The following is a 17,068-nucleotide window of genomic DNA, read 5'->3' as shown; positions in this document are numbered from 1 at the left end:
ACAAGGCCCTGATTTACATCCCTGAAATCTCAAATTTAGCTATTACAATGAAGTCCTGTTGCAGACAGAGCTGACTTTTTATCACCACTTAAAATCTAATTAATCCGTATTGAAGCACAAAGATTTCTGTTGTGTTTTAGGGTGAGGGGTCATAGAGCCTTCTTTGTTCATCCTCAGGCTTGTAATCATCAGGCATTGGGATATAATTTTACCAAGCAAATTGGAAGGTAGCAGATCAAATCCTTATCGGAAAGCCTAACTCATGGTTTAGTGAAGTCCTTCGTCCTTTATGTGAAACACTATATTCATGAAGAACAAAAAAGTGTTTCAGAGCATACAAAGGGTTAATAGCAAAGGCTTATATTTGGGGCACCAGAGAACTAAAAATCATCATAGCTTCCTCCACCACCAAAGGTAGCAGTTGTTACAGAACTGCTGGGGAGACGTTCCTCCTCAGGCTTTTAGGACTCTGCTCTTACAATGGCTTTGGTCTATCGACCTATGATGCAATTAAGTGGCATATTATTATCTCTGTTGGGATGGGTCCTATCCTGTCTCACTACCTATTTACCTCAGTGGAAAAATCTTAACTTGGAACTGAATGAACTGGAGATCTGGACCATGGGACTCTGGCAAGCTTGTGTTGTCCAGGAAGAAGGGGGGATGCAATGCAAGGACTTTGATTCTTTCTTAGCTTTGCCTCCAGAGCTCAGGATTTCTAGGATTTTGATGTTTTTTTCCAATGGACTGGGGCTTTTGGGCCTCTTGCTCTCAGGATTTGGGTTGGACTGTTTGAAAATTGGTGAAAGACAACAGGAGCTAAAGAAACGGCTGTTGCTGTTTGGAGGAATGCTCTTCTGGATATCAGGAATTACAGCTATTGTCCCAGTTTCTTGGGTTGCCCATTCCACAGTCCAGGAATTTTGGGATGAGAGTATACCAGATATTGTCCCCAGGTGGGATTTTGGGGAAGCGTTATTTGTTGGCTGGCTTGCTGGATTTTGTCTTATATTAGGAGGAGCCCTACTTAATTGCACAATCTGTTCAACTGAAGTCCATCCATCTTCGGTCCATTATGCTGTAGTGGAATTGCAAGATCAGTGTCAACACTTGGAAACTGAAACTAGGCCTGAAAATTGAAGGTTTTAAGTAGTACAGAAAGACTGCCCTATCTCTTTCAAACTCTAGTGCAAGCCAGACACTTGTTCCACTAGTAATTCAAAGGACTCTTTGTTACCTAGCTGATTTGCTAAATTTATGTCTCTTTTTTTCCGTAACTGGTATTTGAAAGCAGTGTTTTCTCTCCTACAAAACTGTTTAAAACTTTGTTTCACAGCAGGATGCTGAAGTTTTCATAGCCTGGGCAGAAAAGATGCTTTTACTTTCTCAACTGTACTGTAAAATTCTAAAAATGAATAACATGTTCCCTTACATCTTGGCTTTTAACCAAAGTATGCTTCCTTTTCATATAAAAGCAATTAAATGAGCCTCAAAGCTCGACTCCCTGTTGCAATTTTCCACCTGCCTAATGCAGTGACATATGAGCTTGCGAGTTTTCACATCCCGAACAGCCTGCATTATGTACATTGCCTCAAATAGCTCTTCTGTGTACTTGAAAACTGTTGGGTTGTCTAAGAAAACTGTGGATCTCTGAAACGCTAGCAAGATGCGCAGAAAGCTTTTCGTGCATGGAGTACTGGTGTGGGTTCTTCATGTCCAGTAAGTTGTCTTCTTAATCTAGCACACTAAACGACACATACAAGGTATTCTAGGTGTTTTGGCAACTGCATGCTTTATGCACCCAAAAGGAAGGCTGAGAGACAGCTCTTCAAAAATACTTAGAAGATTTTTTTCCAACAGAGGAACTGTCTTATGTGTCCTATAGAAGGCTTCTATAGCAGCAATGTTGTTCTGAACATGTAAACTTTCTGACTTTAAGCAAATGATGTTATTCAACCAGGCACAGTGCAGCTTCATTCGTTTGTAAGTAAAACTGTATCAAATACCTTATACATGTGATTCCTAACATAGATTTATAACACAAAGTATGAGATGCTAAAATTAGCAGAACTGTTGTAACATTTAAGCAGATTGATGGAAAGCAAAGGCCTTTTTTTTTTTTTTAAACCCCAAACCTATGAAATGTGAGCCCAGCTGTGGCTAAATCCTCCAATTACTGGTTTACCACACTACTTCCCTGTCCCCCAAACACTGCACATGGAACCAGGTAATATGTCTTGCAAACAGTGGAGAGGGAGGAGTGCGTCATGCCTTATAAAGCATTGTTTTAACTTTTGCTTATGTTCAGTAATGACAAAGAACTGAGCAGAATATTGTCTGCAAAAACAAGCAGTTTAGCCCTTCTATGACTGCTAAAAATTAACTTAGTCCACAGAGGCAGGCTGCAGTTAGTTGGATTACTGATGTCTGTAGTAGGATGGATTTCAAATAGTGCCTGTAACTATTTGCCAGATTGGAAAAATCTCAATTTAGACTTAAATGAACTGGAGACCTGGACTATGGGACTCTGGCAAACCTGTATAGTCCAAGACAGAGGAGCAACAGCGTAAAGATTTTGATTCTTTCCTAGCTTTGCCTGTAGAATTCAAAATTTCCAGGATTTTAGTATCTACATCAAATGGACTAGGACTTGTGAGCCTTGTGATCTCTAGTTTTGGTTTGGACTGCCTAAAGATGGAGGATACAGAGCAGAAATTAAAGAAATAGCTGTTACTGCTTGGAGGAGTACTCCTATGGATATCTGGAGTTCTGGCCTTAGTTCCTGTTTCTTGGGTTGCCCATGTTATCATCCAGGAATTTGGGGATGAAGATATCCCAGAGATTGTGCCCAGATGGGAAATGGGGGATGCAATGTTCAGTGGTTGGTTTGGTTTGGTGGATTTTTTTAAAATTCTAGGAGCATCCCTACTTCTCTCCACTGTCTGCTCATCAACTGACCACCCATTACCAGAGCAGTATACAGTCGCGGATATGCAAGATACCCATCAACATGTGGAAATTGAAAATAGAAGATTTTAAAAAGGGTAGATACCAGGTTTTCAGATTCTATTCTTGCATTACAGTAAGAAAGGTCTGCTGAACAGATAGGTTACTGTTTGCAAGATATTGGGGGGGATGTTTTTCTTACTGTATACTTCATTTATTAACTACTTACCTTACCTTTAACTACTTACTACTTTAAAGACTACTTAATTTTAATTAACTGATGACCTATACAGATCTGATTAAGTTACCATGATTTCTTCCAAAACCTGATCAATTGCTTCTTTAGGATAGATGAGCATAAAATTTTGGGTCTCTGGGGCTGCATGGAGGCTTGACCGTCTGTTATATGGCAGAACTCCTATTGACTTAGAGGGTCTGCTTCAATGACTTGCTTAAAACAGTAACATTAGCTTAAGTCCTCTGACAGTCTGTTGTGCCAGCTCAACAGGCATTACAAAGAATGAACAGGGTGTAATCTGAAACAAAATTCCACAGACCTTTACCATTTATATTAGTGTAAACTAAACAGTCTCAGACAATGTCACGTAATACAAGATTCCTCTTTGTCTGTGAGAGAGTGAGAATATACAACTGAACATATCCCAGCACAGACTCTCTCCAAAGAAAGCCAGGTCACAGTATTTTTGAATAAGATGCTGTCTGGTGAAATGTTGACCATGCTCATTGCCACTGCAGTTTTTACTTAATGAATGTAAAGAACTAACTTCAAGTATATGAATCACTTTTCTTTATAACTTATCCTAAGACTTGTCAGTGATTGATGTGAACTTTCTATAAATTGCAATGACTTTAAGCAGACAAAGCTGTAGCAACCATCTGTTTCTACAAAGAGCATATAAAGACACAGAACAGCAATAAAAGAATGAAATAAAACACTAGTCTGGGAAAGAGCTTTGTTTTTTAAAAAAAATGTATTTTCCAATCACTGAAACACATGGAAAAGTGCAGAGACAAGTTAATCTATGTGATGGATTTGCATACTCTTACAGACAAAATTAGAACAGAAACACATTCAGAATATAACCTGATTAAATATTTATTCAGTCCTGAGCATTTGATATTTAATACAGTATAAACATAGCAATAGTAAAAAAGGATCTTAAAATTATTTGATTTGTATCCTATTAAAATTTCTGCTAAAATTTGCTCATTTGGCTAAATATTCTTGTACCAGTAATATTTAGATTTTAATGCATGCAACTGCAGTGACATTGGTACCTGGAAACAGAACTAATTATGTTTGTTATATGTTGCTGTGCAGAGTATATTCTACTTAAAGAGTAATATTTGTAAGTTTAAACTGACAGGGGTTTATCCATATGCATTTTAATTTATTCTATTGAGTGTTTCAAGTGTGAATAATTTGAATTAATAAAAAAAATACCCAAACCCATAACTGTTTAAAAGCTGTTTATAACCATGTTCAACACTACTGATTTGGGAAGTGAGGAGCATCAATATGTTTAAGTCTCTCAATTTTAAATGAGAGTTTTGCAAGCTAAAGCCAGCAATACTTCAATTTTGGCCTCACCCTGTACTTATCAGGTGATAATACTTTTTTTGAAAGTTATTCAACATGTGAGGGAAAAACAGCTAGTCTGGCAAGAATTTAGAAAGCTCTAAATATTTTCCACAAATAGCATTCTTAATGTTAAACATTTTTATGGCCAGAACTGAACTATATTAAACAGAACATAAATAAGACTGTAAATAAATAAAAGAAAAATCATAAAGTACACCTCTAAACATCATTCTACAAACATCTTATATAATCAAATTGAGAAGCTGAAACGGTCAACCTTCATTTCACCTCTACATTAAATAATTCCAGATTTGTTTTTTAAAATTTGACCTTTCAAATATGAATGGTATCTCAAACCCAAGAAACCAAAAACAAATGGGGCATTCATAAAGGATATTCAGCCAGCCATCTTGCCCAAAATAGTGTGTAATGTTTGTCTATGCATTTACAAGAATTGATGTATTTGTGCATAAGAAAATCCTCGGGTGAGGCTTACAAAGACCTCTCATCACAGAATTGTCACTTTGAATTTGAGACAGCTGCTACAATATGGTGGTTATATTCTCTTGCACTGTCTCACAAAGTAATTACAGCCTTTTGAAAGATGAAGACCATGTGTTTGTGGCTTGTTGCTTGGGGAAGAAAACTTTCACCAGTGAATTAAATACATTTGAGTGCAACAGAATTATTTCATATTCTACTTAATATGTTATCTGCAATGTCTAGCTACTTATGTAGTACACACAGATAACCCCAACTGCTTTACCAGGACAGGACTTTTTAAACACCTTATGCTACATCTAATGTTCTGAACTTCCAACAAAATGAATCCAAGCCGATGCATCTTCCTAGCAGGCTGGTTCAGGTAAGACAAATCTGAAACTTGCTATTCACTTTTGCTTATTACACCTGTGCAACCTGAACTGCAGTCATACACCCATACAGGGTCATACTGTGTATTTTTTAAAATGGTATTTATCCTATTGAAATAAGTTAAGCCTCCCTAGTCAGGAGCTTTTCTTTTTCAGAAAAGGTTTACGATACCAACAAGACTTCTGATATCTGAGTTAGTATGTGACAGAGTGAAAGATTTTCCTTCTGGTACAAATACTTTAATGAAAACATCCCCATATGTAAAATTTTTACATTTTCCTAGTTGGTAATAGACAACCTCCAGGACAAAAAACTACACTTAAAAATGAGAGTTTCTCTATATTGCAGTGGACATAACTATTCTGATTTCAGCGTTGGTATTATAAATTTGATTTAGCTTCCAGTTCAGAAAGCAGCTGCCCTTTTGGTAGTCTCATCAAAATTTTAGGGTTACTTGTCTGCCTTGCCTTCCCACTCTCCCGCAGATGCAAGAAACCTTTTAGTGCAGGTTAAAGTACTGTACATTCACTGAACTTGGTCTCTTCCTACAAAGAATTAAAAAAACAAAAACAGAAGAAACTTGTGTTTCAGAAACAAAATTCCAATGTGGGTGTTGAATCTAATTAGCAGCTGTTGTGAGGCAGCCTTGATGTTTTGGAAAGGGGCTTGCACTTATGGTTAGCTTCAAACTACAAAAGTCACACTCCTGTACAAAAATATTGCATGGCATAACAGCCATCTTCACAGTCTGCTCACATGAAAATAGTGAAAAGATAAACAATCTTCTGTTGAACGTAGTATTTCTCAACACAGTGCCGTTCAACAGGATACATACTTAGTACTGCCTTTGTTCCTTTGTTCCATCTTTACAAAATAAAAGCACACATGCAATACATACAAACTGTACAAAATCAGTATACCAAAATTAATCTACTTTGGTTTTCCGGTTGTTGGGTTTTTGCCCTTTTTTTTTAAGCACAGAAGAATTCAATTCACTGTATTTTACAAATAAACATATCAATGGTGAATGTAAAATAGAAGATCTTTAAAAGCAGGTCACTAGAACTACAAAGTTCATCTAAAAAAAGATGAGCAAGTAGAAAACCACTTCAATGAAAATGCATGATTATACATCATCAACTGGAAGGGCTGGTATACTGATCTTTGTTCTTGTGAAGTATGCTATCTTCTCCCTAAATTCAGAAAAGAAAACAACTTATTAGTTTATTATTTATCACTCCATTGTCATCTACTGTAGAGTTCCTGATGTTACAGCATCCTTCTTTAAAATACGAGTTTGGAAAACACAGTGAATTTATTTACAACAAATGTGGTATGTCAGGCTGCTCTGGCAAACTGCTTTGTTAGGCAAATTTATGTAAAAAGCAACTTCAATTTTGAACAAGAAAAATCAGCATTTCAATAGTGACTGCAACATCAAGGCTGAAATATTGACCAAGTCACTGTACTTCCTATGATGGTATTTCAGTGGAGGGAGGAAAAGGCAAAAGCAAAACACTTGATCCTGATTTTGGAGAGGGAAAAAACTTTAAGAATAAGGTCTGAACAAGACTCAGAAGCAGAATTGTCATCCCATTCTCCAAATGCTTCCCTGGTGCTATTACTGTTTCTATCTCCTATGAACTGAGAGATTACTGAAGCACAAGGAGCTGGCACCCATTTGCCTGCCAGCAACCTAGGGAACAGAAGACAAATTTGGGAGTTAAGAATTAAAGCTCAGAAGAGACATTCTTCTTAAGAGCTTCAGAATGTCTCTGTGTGATTAATCTTTGAGGCTAAACCACTGTAACAAGCCCAACTAACAGGATCAGTACAATTCAGCCTTGGAGATGGTAACTACTTGTCTAGTAGACTAAACCATGTTGTCAACTGCTAAACTTGAGTTCCAGTCAACAACAGTACCTCAAAGCAAAATCAGCTCTGTAAACTCAGTTTCTGGGCTAATTGCGTGGTGATCAGAAAATAAAGGAGAATGGAGTTTTACAACATTCTTCTTGTGGGGCAGTGATGTCGTCTTGAGCACTGTTACCTCCACAACTGCGGGTAGTGCAGAATCAAAGCAAGAGAAGCTTTCAGTGTGTGCCTTATAGGCCCCTATTTGCTTATGGATTTCTCAAACTGTTTACAATACACAGGTTCAAGAAAAAATAAATCCCCAAGTTTATTAGCAGCTTGCTCAAGCTTCCTACACAGGAATCCAGAAATCAAACTTTAAAAACTTGTGTTAAAACATAACTGCAAACTAACTTAATTTGTTTTATCACTATCTGGAAGAGTAAGCATTGCATTTTTCAATCAACAATTTATTTTTTATATGGAAGTGTGGCCTCCAGGCTGCTAGCTTGCCACTTGTGTCCAGACTATTAGGAATTAACTCTAGTTAAACTGAGATTTGAGACATAAAGCATTTATTCTGGCTTATGCTAAATGAGAGAACCAAACTAAATGCTTCATGTCATCTCTGCTGCTCCTGGCAACCAAACGGTAGAGAGAGACCCTGCTCTCCCTTAAACGCAACGGTCTTGAGCAAGACACAAGCAATGTTTTGTGAGTTTCCTGATCAAATGTGTATTGTCCAACTTCTCCTTAATAAGTGATTTGCTTCAGGCACCTGGCATCACTGAAAAAGTTCGTATTACTTAAAGCACAATGGCAACTTACCGTGGGTCAGCTGAGCCATGGTAACAGGTCATGAATATGCTTAACCCATAGCAGATGCAACATAGTGTTAGGAAGTTTTTTGCTCCATTTTTTTCCTGCCACAGCTCAGCTGACATATAGCCACTTCCGTCACATGAGCAAGTTAGAGGCCTGGTCCTTTGAATCTACAACTTTTAGCTGTGTTAGAAATGAATGATGTTTCTTGCAGCCCAAGACTGAGTGTTGATTTTTAAATAATATCACAGGGCATGTTGGATTATGTTTAAAAATAATGTCTGTTACTTCACTGCAGTAAAAAGAGCCCGAAAAGCAGAACAGGCCATACCTGAATGACTGCACTTGCAGTGGCACTTTCTGGCTCTGCTCCCGTAACCGACACACATCCTTGGAAGCTTTCTTCATCAGTTTCTCAGCACTTAAACCCTGTTTCTGTTCTTCCTTTGACTGTTCAGCCTGTAAAGGAGAAAAATGACTGTATTTTGATAATACTGAGCAACTACTCATTTCAAAGAAGCGACCTGTGTCAAGCAAAATCTCTGTACAAAGGGTCAGCAAAATATAAGACTCATATCACAGGACTATGAAGTGGGCACTAAATAAGATAACAGAAGTTTTCCTAAAAATATAAATGGAAAAAAAACTATGCTATGACAGCTGGTTACCAGTTGTCATAAGGTTCGATGAGATATTTAAGGTTATAGTTAGACAATAGCTATATTTGTGTGGACAAATGCTGTCTAACCAAATGTCTTTTTAGAACTGAGCCACAGTGATTCTCTTTCCATGTAAAATAGCTTTCATTAGGAAATCAAAAGTGTTAGCAAAGTTGCCTATCCCTGTTCTGAGGTGACAGACAAAAAAGAGAAGACATGTTCTTGAAGTATACATCCAAGTTTTGTTAACCTTGTTTTCAAAGTAAATATTCATGAACTCTTACTTACACTTTTATTCGTGACAGGGCACCCATCTTAAAGAGAAATTAAATTAACTTGTTATTCAAACGTATGCCTATTCTAATACTTAGCATTTAAATAAATGCTAAGATGCACTAGCCACAGAAAGAAGCACCAGGGATTGAAGACATATGTTTTTATATTGCTTTCAACCAACTGGAAGTCTAGCTTTAGCATGTACTTCAACTCAGAGGTGTTCTGTAATTTTATAAAAGAAATTAATTGCTTTAGAACGCACTAAAATGCCTACATGTAACAGATAAGTAGGGAAAACAAAACAATCAAAATAGCTGTTTTCCTCTGAATTATTATTTTTCGCATGACCTTCTAGTATGAGAATGCTTTGCATGCTCTTAAGGGCATAAAACAAAACCAAGTTAAGCTGATACTAAACCCATTAGCATCAACTCCCAGGACCATACAACTTAATGCAACAGAGATAGAAAATACGGTCACTCATCATTAACAAGGGCATTCATGTTACTACATCCAAATTTTCTAGTCAGATCTATTTAAATCCTAGGTTTATGTCCTTGATACAGGACTAAAAATCTGGTAGCAGGGGATACAAGGTCAACAGTATTTTGTATACAAAGGATGTATTTTAGCATTTTCTCTCACCTCAGATTAGGAGTAGGCCTTTCCTAACCCTATGAATCCTTTATCAGATCCTGCAAATAACAGCTGAAGGGAACGGGAGCTCTGGACTAAAGAAGAGGGGAAAGATAAGTGCTCCCAAAGGCTGTCTTTGTTATAGTCATTTCCATCTCAGCAGTCCCTTCTGGCTTGCTTCTCCCTAGAGCTGGGGATTTGGATTACCCAGCAATGCCCCCTTAGTCCTAATGGTAGTTAAGTCATAGGCCTAGCAGAGAGGTTCACTTAAGCTGTTGAAAAACACAGATTTTGCATGTGGATAAAGGCTGATTCTTTACTTTGCATTGTAGCAGAGCCAAAGCCAAGGCAATCGCCACAGTGAGCAGAACACCAGCCTGGTACAAAAGATCTAGGATCTTTTCTTGACCTGACCACTGCTGAGCAGCTAGCTAACCACCAGTAAGCTACAGTATTTCTGTACTTCAGTACTGCTGTCTCTATTACATATTTCTGTATCAAACACTGCCACATTAAGACAAGTTCACAGTTGTACCATCCATCATTTTGTTGATAGATTATTACTTTTAAGAGTTATTTTAACTTTGTCAATGGTTTCTGAGTACCCAGTATTTTGAACAGCAGCTTTTCTTTTTTCTTTTTTTTTTTTTTGGTGGACAGTCATCTGTATCTCTTAGATAAAAGGTCACTGTTCACATGCAGACCCCTGTTTGTGGGATGCACGGCATGGGCAATGCCATGCTGCGTGTGCACATTTATCTTCACCCTAGAGTCTGGTGACTGCCACACAAATGTTACTGTATTTTGAATTTTGCCAGCCATCAAAATTGAACAGGAGCAGTTCATGCTCTTCAACAGTTTAAGTTTCTGAGATACTAATTTTTGGTGCTTAACTTCAGGCATTCAAGCTTGAAAATGCAATTCTGTTAAATCATATTGAAACACACACATCAAGCCACAAAGTTGGTTTGTTACTCAGGAGTTTTTGTCTCACCCTAGTAGACTCACAAACAACAAAACAACTAATTAAACAAAGTTAGTCCATACTATCAATTTCATACTGAGTATTTATAGAAATCCGTTAATAGCAGCATAGTGGTACCCTGTTCAAATGCACTCCAGTGATTTTACAAAAGAACACCACCATCTCAGAAACCTCCAGTCAGCTTGTACTACTGTTAAGTTCAAGTCCCCCGTTCCAAAATACCTGTGATTTTAAAATGAAATTAACCTATAAATACTGTTTTTCCTATTAGTTATTGAACATAAACTTGCAATCTACAACTGGAAATGTATTAATTAATTTTACATATGTCATTAGCCATAGGTTTTATCAGCTTCCCTAACACTTATCAAAGCAGTAAACATACAGTACTTTGAAAATTTCTACTTTTATCTTCCCCTACTTATCTAGGAGATTCTTGTATCACATTTCAGGTTAACAGCATAGATATAATGACTTCTTTCTTCTAATATTCTCCATTACTTTGCTGTTTAGCTATATGCACTCCTTTTGATATTTCTTAATCCTTTTATTTTTATATGCGTGAAATTACTGTGAGCCAACAATATGTAACAGCAGATCATGGGTCTGCAGACTTATGATCTCTGTCAGGCTTAGCTATTCTGGCTGTAGAAGTTACTTCTATCAATTTTAATTTAAACTAGTGTGGCAGGCTGCAAACTGCAAGGGGTAAGGAGCTAAAAGACATTCTCTGCTGGTGCAGAGCACTAATCTCCAGCAGAAGGAAGGTGCGGACAGCTCAGGGAAGTAATTTTTTCCCATTTGCCAGAGCTACATCTAACATGCATTGAGGCTCAGAACTCAACTCAGTTGATTTCAGCTCAGTGCCTGTGATGCATGTGAGAAGGATGTACATGATCAGGTTTACATTAACATCATGTTGCTTGAGTGGCTTACAAAAAAGTGTCAATTCTCCATCTATATAAATACAGAAAGGCACACTAATACTTTGGCCGCTCATTGAGTGCCCAAATCTGGCCTCAGCCAGGTTTGTACAGCTCCAGTTAAAGAGGGGGACAGATGAATCTCTGTATCTGCACTTAACTTAGGCATAAGATAAAGTATAAGGAAACACTTTCAAAATTAAAACTGAAACACTAATTCCTGTCTTGTTCAGTGGTTTTTGTATAAAAAGAAAGTGAATCTAAAGAGAAACAGTTAACTGTGCAAACCACCAAATAGCATGGGAAACTGGGAAAAGGACCTCTTTGTGGTACTAATGTCATAATTATAGATTATCTCCACATGTAAAATGTACTGAAAAGACATAAAAAAGATATTTAAAACTATTCACAGGAATCTTTTCTGGATTTATACAGTGAGGAAGTACTGCAGAGGACACTAAGCGTCTGAAAACTTACTTGTATGAGAACTTAAGACTGAAACTTTAGTTCAAAATACTGCATAGTTTCTCATAGAAAAACTATCTAAACAAGAGGAAATGCTTCTGCTGTACAGGAATTACCCACTGTTTTCTGATCTGCAGATATTAGTAGGCTCTGTATATACTTGCTGTACTTAGGAAGGGAAGGCATGGAGTCTGTGTATTTGGCTTCAAGCAGAGTGACTGCACACGAGGAAGCAGCCACTGATTTTCAACATTCCCCACATCTGTGGTTTCATTTTTCACTTGAGATTGTCCCAATTTCTCTGGCATTTCCAGCTGCTGCATTAGTCTGGGCCATGATAATGCCTGCAGGATCTAAAAACTAATCTGTGACAATGTTCTCTAGGCTGCTGTGTTCTACTAACCGAAGAGGAGACACCGACAGCAGAGTACAGCATTCTCAGGGTTGTTTGCTCCACAGGGGAAGGCTGCAAAGATACTAACAGGGAAATATTTCTAGAAACTTTGTAAGTATTATCAAAGGGATGGTGCAGCTGTGATCATTATTCTGGCTTTTAGCTTGAAAAGAGGGACTTAAATGCTGTGCTGCAGCCTGCATATATTTTAGGAATGGATGTTATTCCCCTTATTCCTCATCACAGTGTGCATCACTGATGCTGATCAGTGACACCAGAGTTGTAAATATCAGACACAAAGCTATCTGCTGCTTTGGAAGAACAGGTTAAAGTATGAAAGTAAAAAAACAAAGTATTTCTAGTATTAAATGATGCAAAGGTGTGCTTTATACTAGCAGGAATAGCTTTAGAGTGGCCTTAGTTTTAAATAAAGGAAACAATTTAAAATGATGATTTCTATCCTGCATTCAGCATTAGATATAGACTATAAACATTTAAAAAAGTTTAGCTATATTTCTTTTACATAAACCACAATTTTCTAGGCCAAACCTTAGATCAAGCTATACACAATCAGTTCAAATGAAAAAAAATGCATGGCTACATTATTTGATTTAAAAATTGTGCTGTCTCACTCCATTTTGCAAGGATTTTACAATACTTGACAATGTGCTAATATTTTATAGCCATTTTGGAAATCTACCAAGTATGGCCAACAGCAGATGCCAAGGAGAGAGACAGACAGACAGAGGGTAGAACGCAGCCAGAACAGAGCTAGGAGAATATATTGGGAAAGTGTAGTTATCTAAGCTATTTGATGGTCAAGGACTTCTTGAAATAGGTGATATCATTGTGGTCAATGACCTCTGATGGATTTTTCTTCCATGAATTTATCAAACTGCTTTTTGAACCTATGTAAACTTGTAGCATCCACTATGTTCTGTGGCAAACATTTTTGCAGTTTATCTAAATGTTGTGCTACGTTTCCTTGTTTTGAACCTGCCACCTCTTCAATTCCCTACTTCCTGTATTATAAGAGACAGTGATTAACTGTTCTGCTCCACATCACTCATGACTTTATAGACTTCAGCTGTATCTACTTATACATTCCTAACATAGAAGCTGTTTCCTCCCTTTGACAAACCTTGTCAACCCTCTCTAGTTTTATTATCCACTTTGAGATGGGAAACCAGAACCGAACCGTGTAAGTTACAAGCCTAATATGTGCTTGTGATAGGTGATAATTTGTTACATCAACTCGGGAAGTGATTTTACCATGAAACTAGGCACTAAGTACGGGCTATCAACTCGTGAAGTGATTTTACCATGAAACTAGGCGCTAAGTACGGGCTATCACCACAATGATTGTACTGAGCCAGCAGAGCGATATTGCATTGTGAAATGTATGCGCGCGACCTGAAGGGCACCACGCACAACACAGAGGAAGACCCCAGCTTTCATCCCGACCCCCCCCAGCAACAGCCGGCGCAACCACAGAAGTTACAGGCATATAAGGGGACTGTGAGCGGGGGATCGCGCGCGCCGTTGGTGGAGCAGGAGACTCCCCGGCCGCCCAGCGCTGTTTTGCTTACTTGTGACTTGCTCAATTATTCTATTAAATTGGAATTTATGCAACCTGGCCCGAGTGGTTGTCAATTTGTCGCGTTTACCTATAACATGCTTATACCATAGAACAATGATGATGTGTTTTGTTCCAACCTCTTTTTTTTAGTATTTCCCAATGTGTTACTTGCTTTTGGATGTCTGCTGAGCACTGAAGTGATGTTTTTGTAGATTTCTTACAACCACAATATCTCACTCCTAACAGTTAATTCAGGATCCCATGTTTATATATGTAAATATTAGGATTATCCCCCTGTCCTTTACACAAGACTATTTACTGATATATATATATATATATATATATATAAAATTTTTTTTTTTAATGAATTGTTACTTACATATTAGGAGGTCATCAGCACTACAACTGGATTCCATTTTTACTACTCTGAATAACTTGGCATCATCAAAAGACTCTCATATCCATCAGCCATGAACAGCTGAAAAGTACAAATCCCTCCTGGTTTTACTGGCAACCTCTCCTTGTTGAGAACTGATGGTCATGTACTCTGGAGGCCCCTCCCAACCCACATGAGTCTATCTGGTCTAACCTCCTGCTCAGAGCAGGCTGCTCAGGGTCTTGTCCTGTTAAGCTCTGAATATCTCCAGGAGTGGAGTTTCTATAACCTCTCTGGGCCCTGCTCCAGTGTATAAACACCCTCACAGTAAGAAAAGAGGGGAGAGGGAGGAGAGAAAAGGGGGGAGAGGGAGGAGAGAAAAGGGGGGAGAGGGGAGAGGGGGGAGGGGAGAGGGGGGAGGGGAGAGGGGGGAGGGGAGAGGGGGGAGGGGAGAGAGGGGAGGGGAGAGAGGGGGGAGAGAGGGGGGAGAGAGGGGGGAGAGAGGGGGGAGAGAGGGGGGAGAGAGGGGGGAGAGAGGGGGGAGAGAGGGGGGAGAGAGAGAAAAGAAAAGAAAGACACCCATACCCAACAACCCCAACTTTTTTCATATATGTCAAAATTTCTCATGTTCCAACTTGTGGAGTTTCTACTCCAAATTAATGTATTTAGGTGGCACTAGAAATATACTACTTCAGATTCTAGGTTTAAATGCTGTAGTATGAACTAATCAAGAAATATTCTTTACACTATGTAACTGCAAGTAAACACAAACTTTTGTAAATATATTTAACACAATAGACCAAATTACCTGATGAATTTATAGAAAGGTAGGGGTATACATGTATTCAACTCATGCAATATCTATAAAAGTACATATAAACAGGGTGATTATGTATCTTTCATTTCTTCCTCCATTTAAACACAAACATGACTGGTACCAAAAATAATCCAGTAGTCTTTCCTAAAATAAATACTAGTCACCAAATAAAAAAGGGACTCGATTGCTGCTCATACCTGCTTTTCAGCTTGCTTCAAGATTTTCTGGAATCGCTCATCCTCTAGCACGCAGAGGGGAAGGTCTGTCTCTCCTCTACCTTTCATCTCCTCAAGCTTTTGTTTAAGATCCCTCAAGGCCTGAAGCTCATCATTCAGACGACTCTGTTGTGTGCGAGATGCCTGAAGGTCCAGCTCCAAGTCAAGGGAAGTGCGTATGGGGCGCTCTTGTGTAGCTCTTTGCATAATTGGCTGGCAAAGAGGCTGAATCATTGGGGAGAGAGAACAATAAAAATTAATACGTAGAGAGGCTGGTGTAGGGTTTGACATAATACAGTAAGAAAAGCTCATTATTTTTTTTCTTTTAGGAAAAAGCTACTATAATGAGATCCAAGTCCAAAAATCCATCTATTCTGGAATTATTCTTCTGTCAGTAGCTAAAGAATAATTGTAAAAATTCACAAACCAGTTGTACAATGATATATTTACAGGTTAAAAAAAAAAAAAAAGCCTGATCTTTGGAACAACACAATGCACTTATGAATGCTAGGAGTCCAAAACTATCCAGACTTCCCCATAGACTTCAACTGTATTATTTACTTTTATCAGTACTTGCCTTTTTAAGATCTAAGCACACACTTAATGTTATGAACTCTGTAAACATGTATTTCTTTTAGTGTACTTCAAATTTATTTATTGTCCTTTCACTGAGCATTTTCACATGAATAAATTGGGCAGGACAAGCCATCCCAGACTATGCAGTATTTCTTTCTTACGAGTAAATCAATTTTAAAAGGGCATCTGAATCCTTGAAGTTTCACCAAAATATGCTCAAGATATATGTTGCTGATGTTGACCTTCGTGCAGTTTAAGCCAACTTGGGTCACTTGGTAATATTAGGGATCTTTAACTCAGATCACTTAGACAGTAACAAGCTGAAGTGCAACAGTAAATGCCGTGATGGTGAGCACCAGAGACAGCAAGAAGGCAGGAGCAATAGTCTTGCTCCTTGCTTCAGCTGTGGCTAGAACAACATGAGCTTTGCTGAGGAGGGAAGATGAAGGACTGAGATCAGTGTGTTGAGATTTCAACCTGGAACTGCAGGGAGTACGTGTGGTATTTCCATTGCTCTTGCTCAAATACTTGAAATAAACCATGTGCTTTAAATTATTTACTACTCTTCTTCACAACTTTGTCTGAAAACATGTCCAGGTAACGCAGCACATACCCGTTTAACTCTTAGGCTCCGCCGTTCTGTAGCATTTCTCACAAAGAGTGACTTTTTGGCTAGTGTTGAGCTGTCGCTGTCACTTCGATTCAACTGTCAAAATATATATGATAACAAACAGAGAAACACATCTGTATTGATATAAGCAGCCAGAAAGCCTCAGTGTTGATACAGATGCAGGTCATTCTTAGCATAAAAGAAAATTTCTTTCAGTGAGAAAAAATGTCTGTAAAATTCTATTCCTAGACCAAGATAACTATTGATCTTACTAAATGAATACTAAGTAGACTATTTAGGAATGCAAGCAAGGTAACTATGGTTATTTAGTACTGCCAAATCACTGGCTAGCTTTTATATGACTGCAGATCATAAATAAACTATGTATTTCATTTGCTTGGGGCAGGCTTTCAACAAATTTACCATAGGAAAGGTAAATTACTGTAGATATGCACCTGT

At 38.1% G+C, this 17,068-nt stretch overlaps 2 protein-coding genes and 1 pseudogene across 6 annotated transcripts in view; 2 read left to right on the top strand and 1 right to left on the bottom strand.

The window, feature by feature from the left end:
- Positions 1-480: 480 nt before the first annotated feature.
- Positions 481-1,140, top strand: LOC106484000 (claudin-22-like). Its single transcript, XM_013942070.1, has one exon. The coding sequence runs from the start codon at positions 481-483 to the stop codon at positions 1,138-1,140; it is 660 nt and encodes a 219-aa protein (XP_013797524.1).
- Positions 1,141-2,384: 1,244 nt separating this feature from the next.
- LOC106484026 (claudin-22-like) lies at positions 2,385-3,115 on the top strand (annotated as a pseudogene).
- Positions 3,116-4,281: 1,166 nt separating this feature from the next.
- Positions 4,282-17,068, bottom strand: part of WWC2 (WW and C2 domain containing 2) — a 109,902-nt gene continuing 97,115 nt past the window's right edge. For 3 of the 5 annotated variants that reach the window (XM_067297936.1, XM_067297938.1, XM_067297940.1), the window contains 4 exons: positions 16,613-16,705; positions 15,406-15,648; positions 8,430-8,557; positions 4,282-6,615 (listed from right to left, as the gene is read on the bottom strand). In XM_067297936.1, coding sequence (XP_067154037.1) covers positions 6,549-6,615; positions 8,430-8,557; positions 15,406-15,648; positions 16,613-16,705 — 531 coding nt within the window. In that variant the 3' untranslated portion in view covers positions 4,282-6,548. Of the gene's footprint in view, positions 6,616-8,429; positions 8,558-15,405; positions 15,649-16,612; positions 16,744-17,068 lie in introns of those variants that run through there. The other 2 variants (XM_067297939.1, XM_067297941.1) reach the window with 2 other exon arrangements.

This window comes from Apteryx mantelli, chromosome 5 (genome assembly GCF_036417845.1).
Source record: "Apteryx mantelli isolate bAptMan1 chromosome 5, bAptMan1.hap1, whole genome shotgun sequence".
Classification (NCBI taxonomy): Eukaryota; Metazoa; Chordata; class Aves; order Apterygiformes; family Apterygidae; genus Apteryx; species Apteryx mantelli.
Note: the sequence above shows the minus strand (reverse complement) of the source record. Positions and strands in the feature narration are given on the sequence as shown.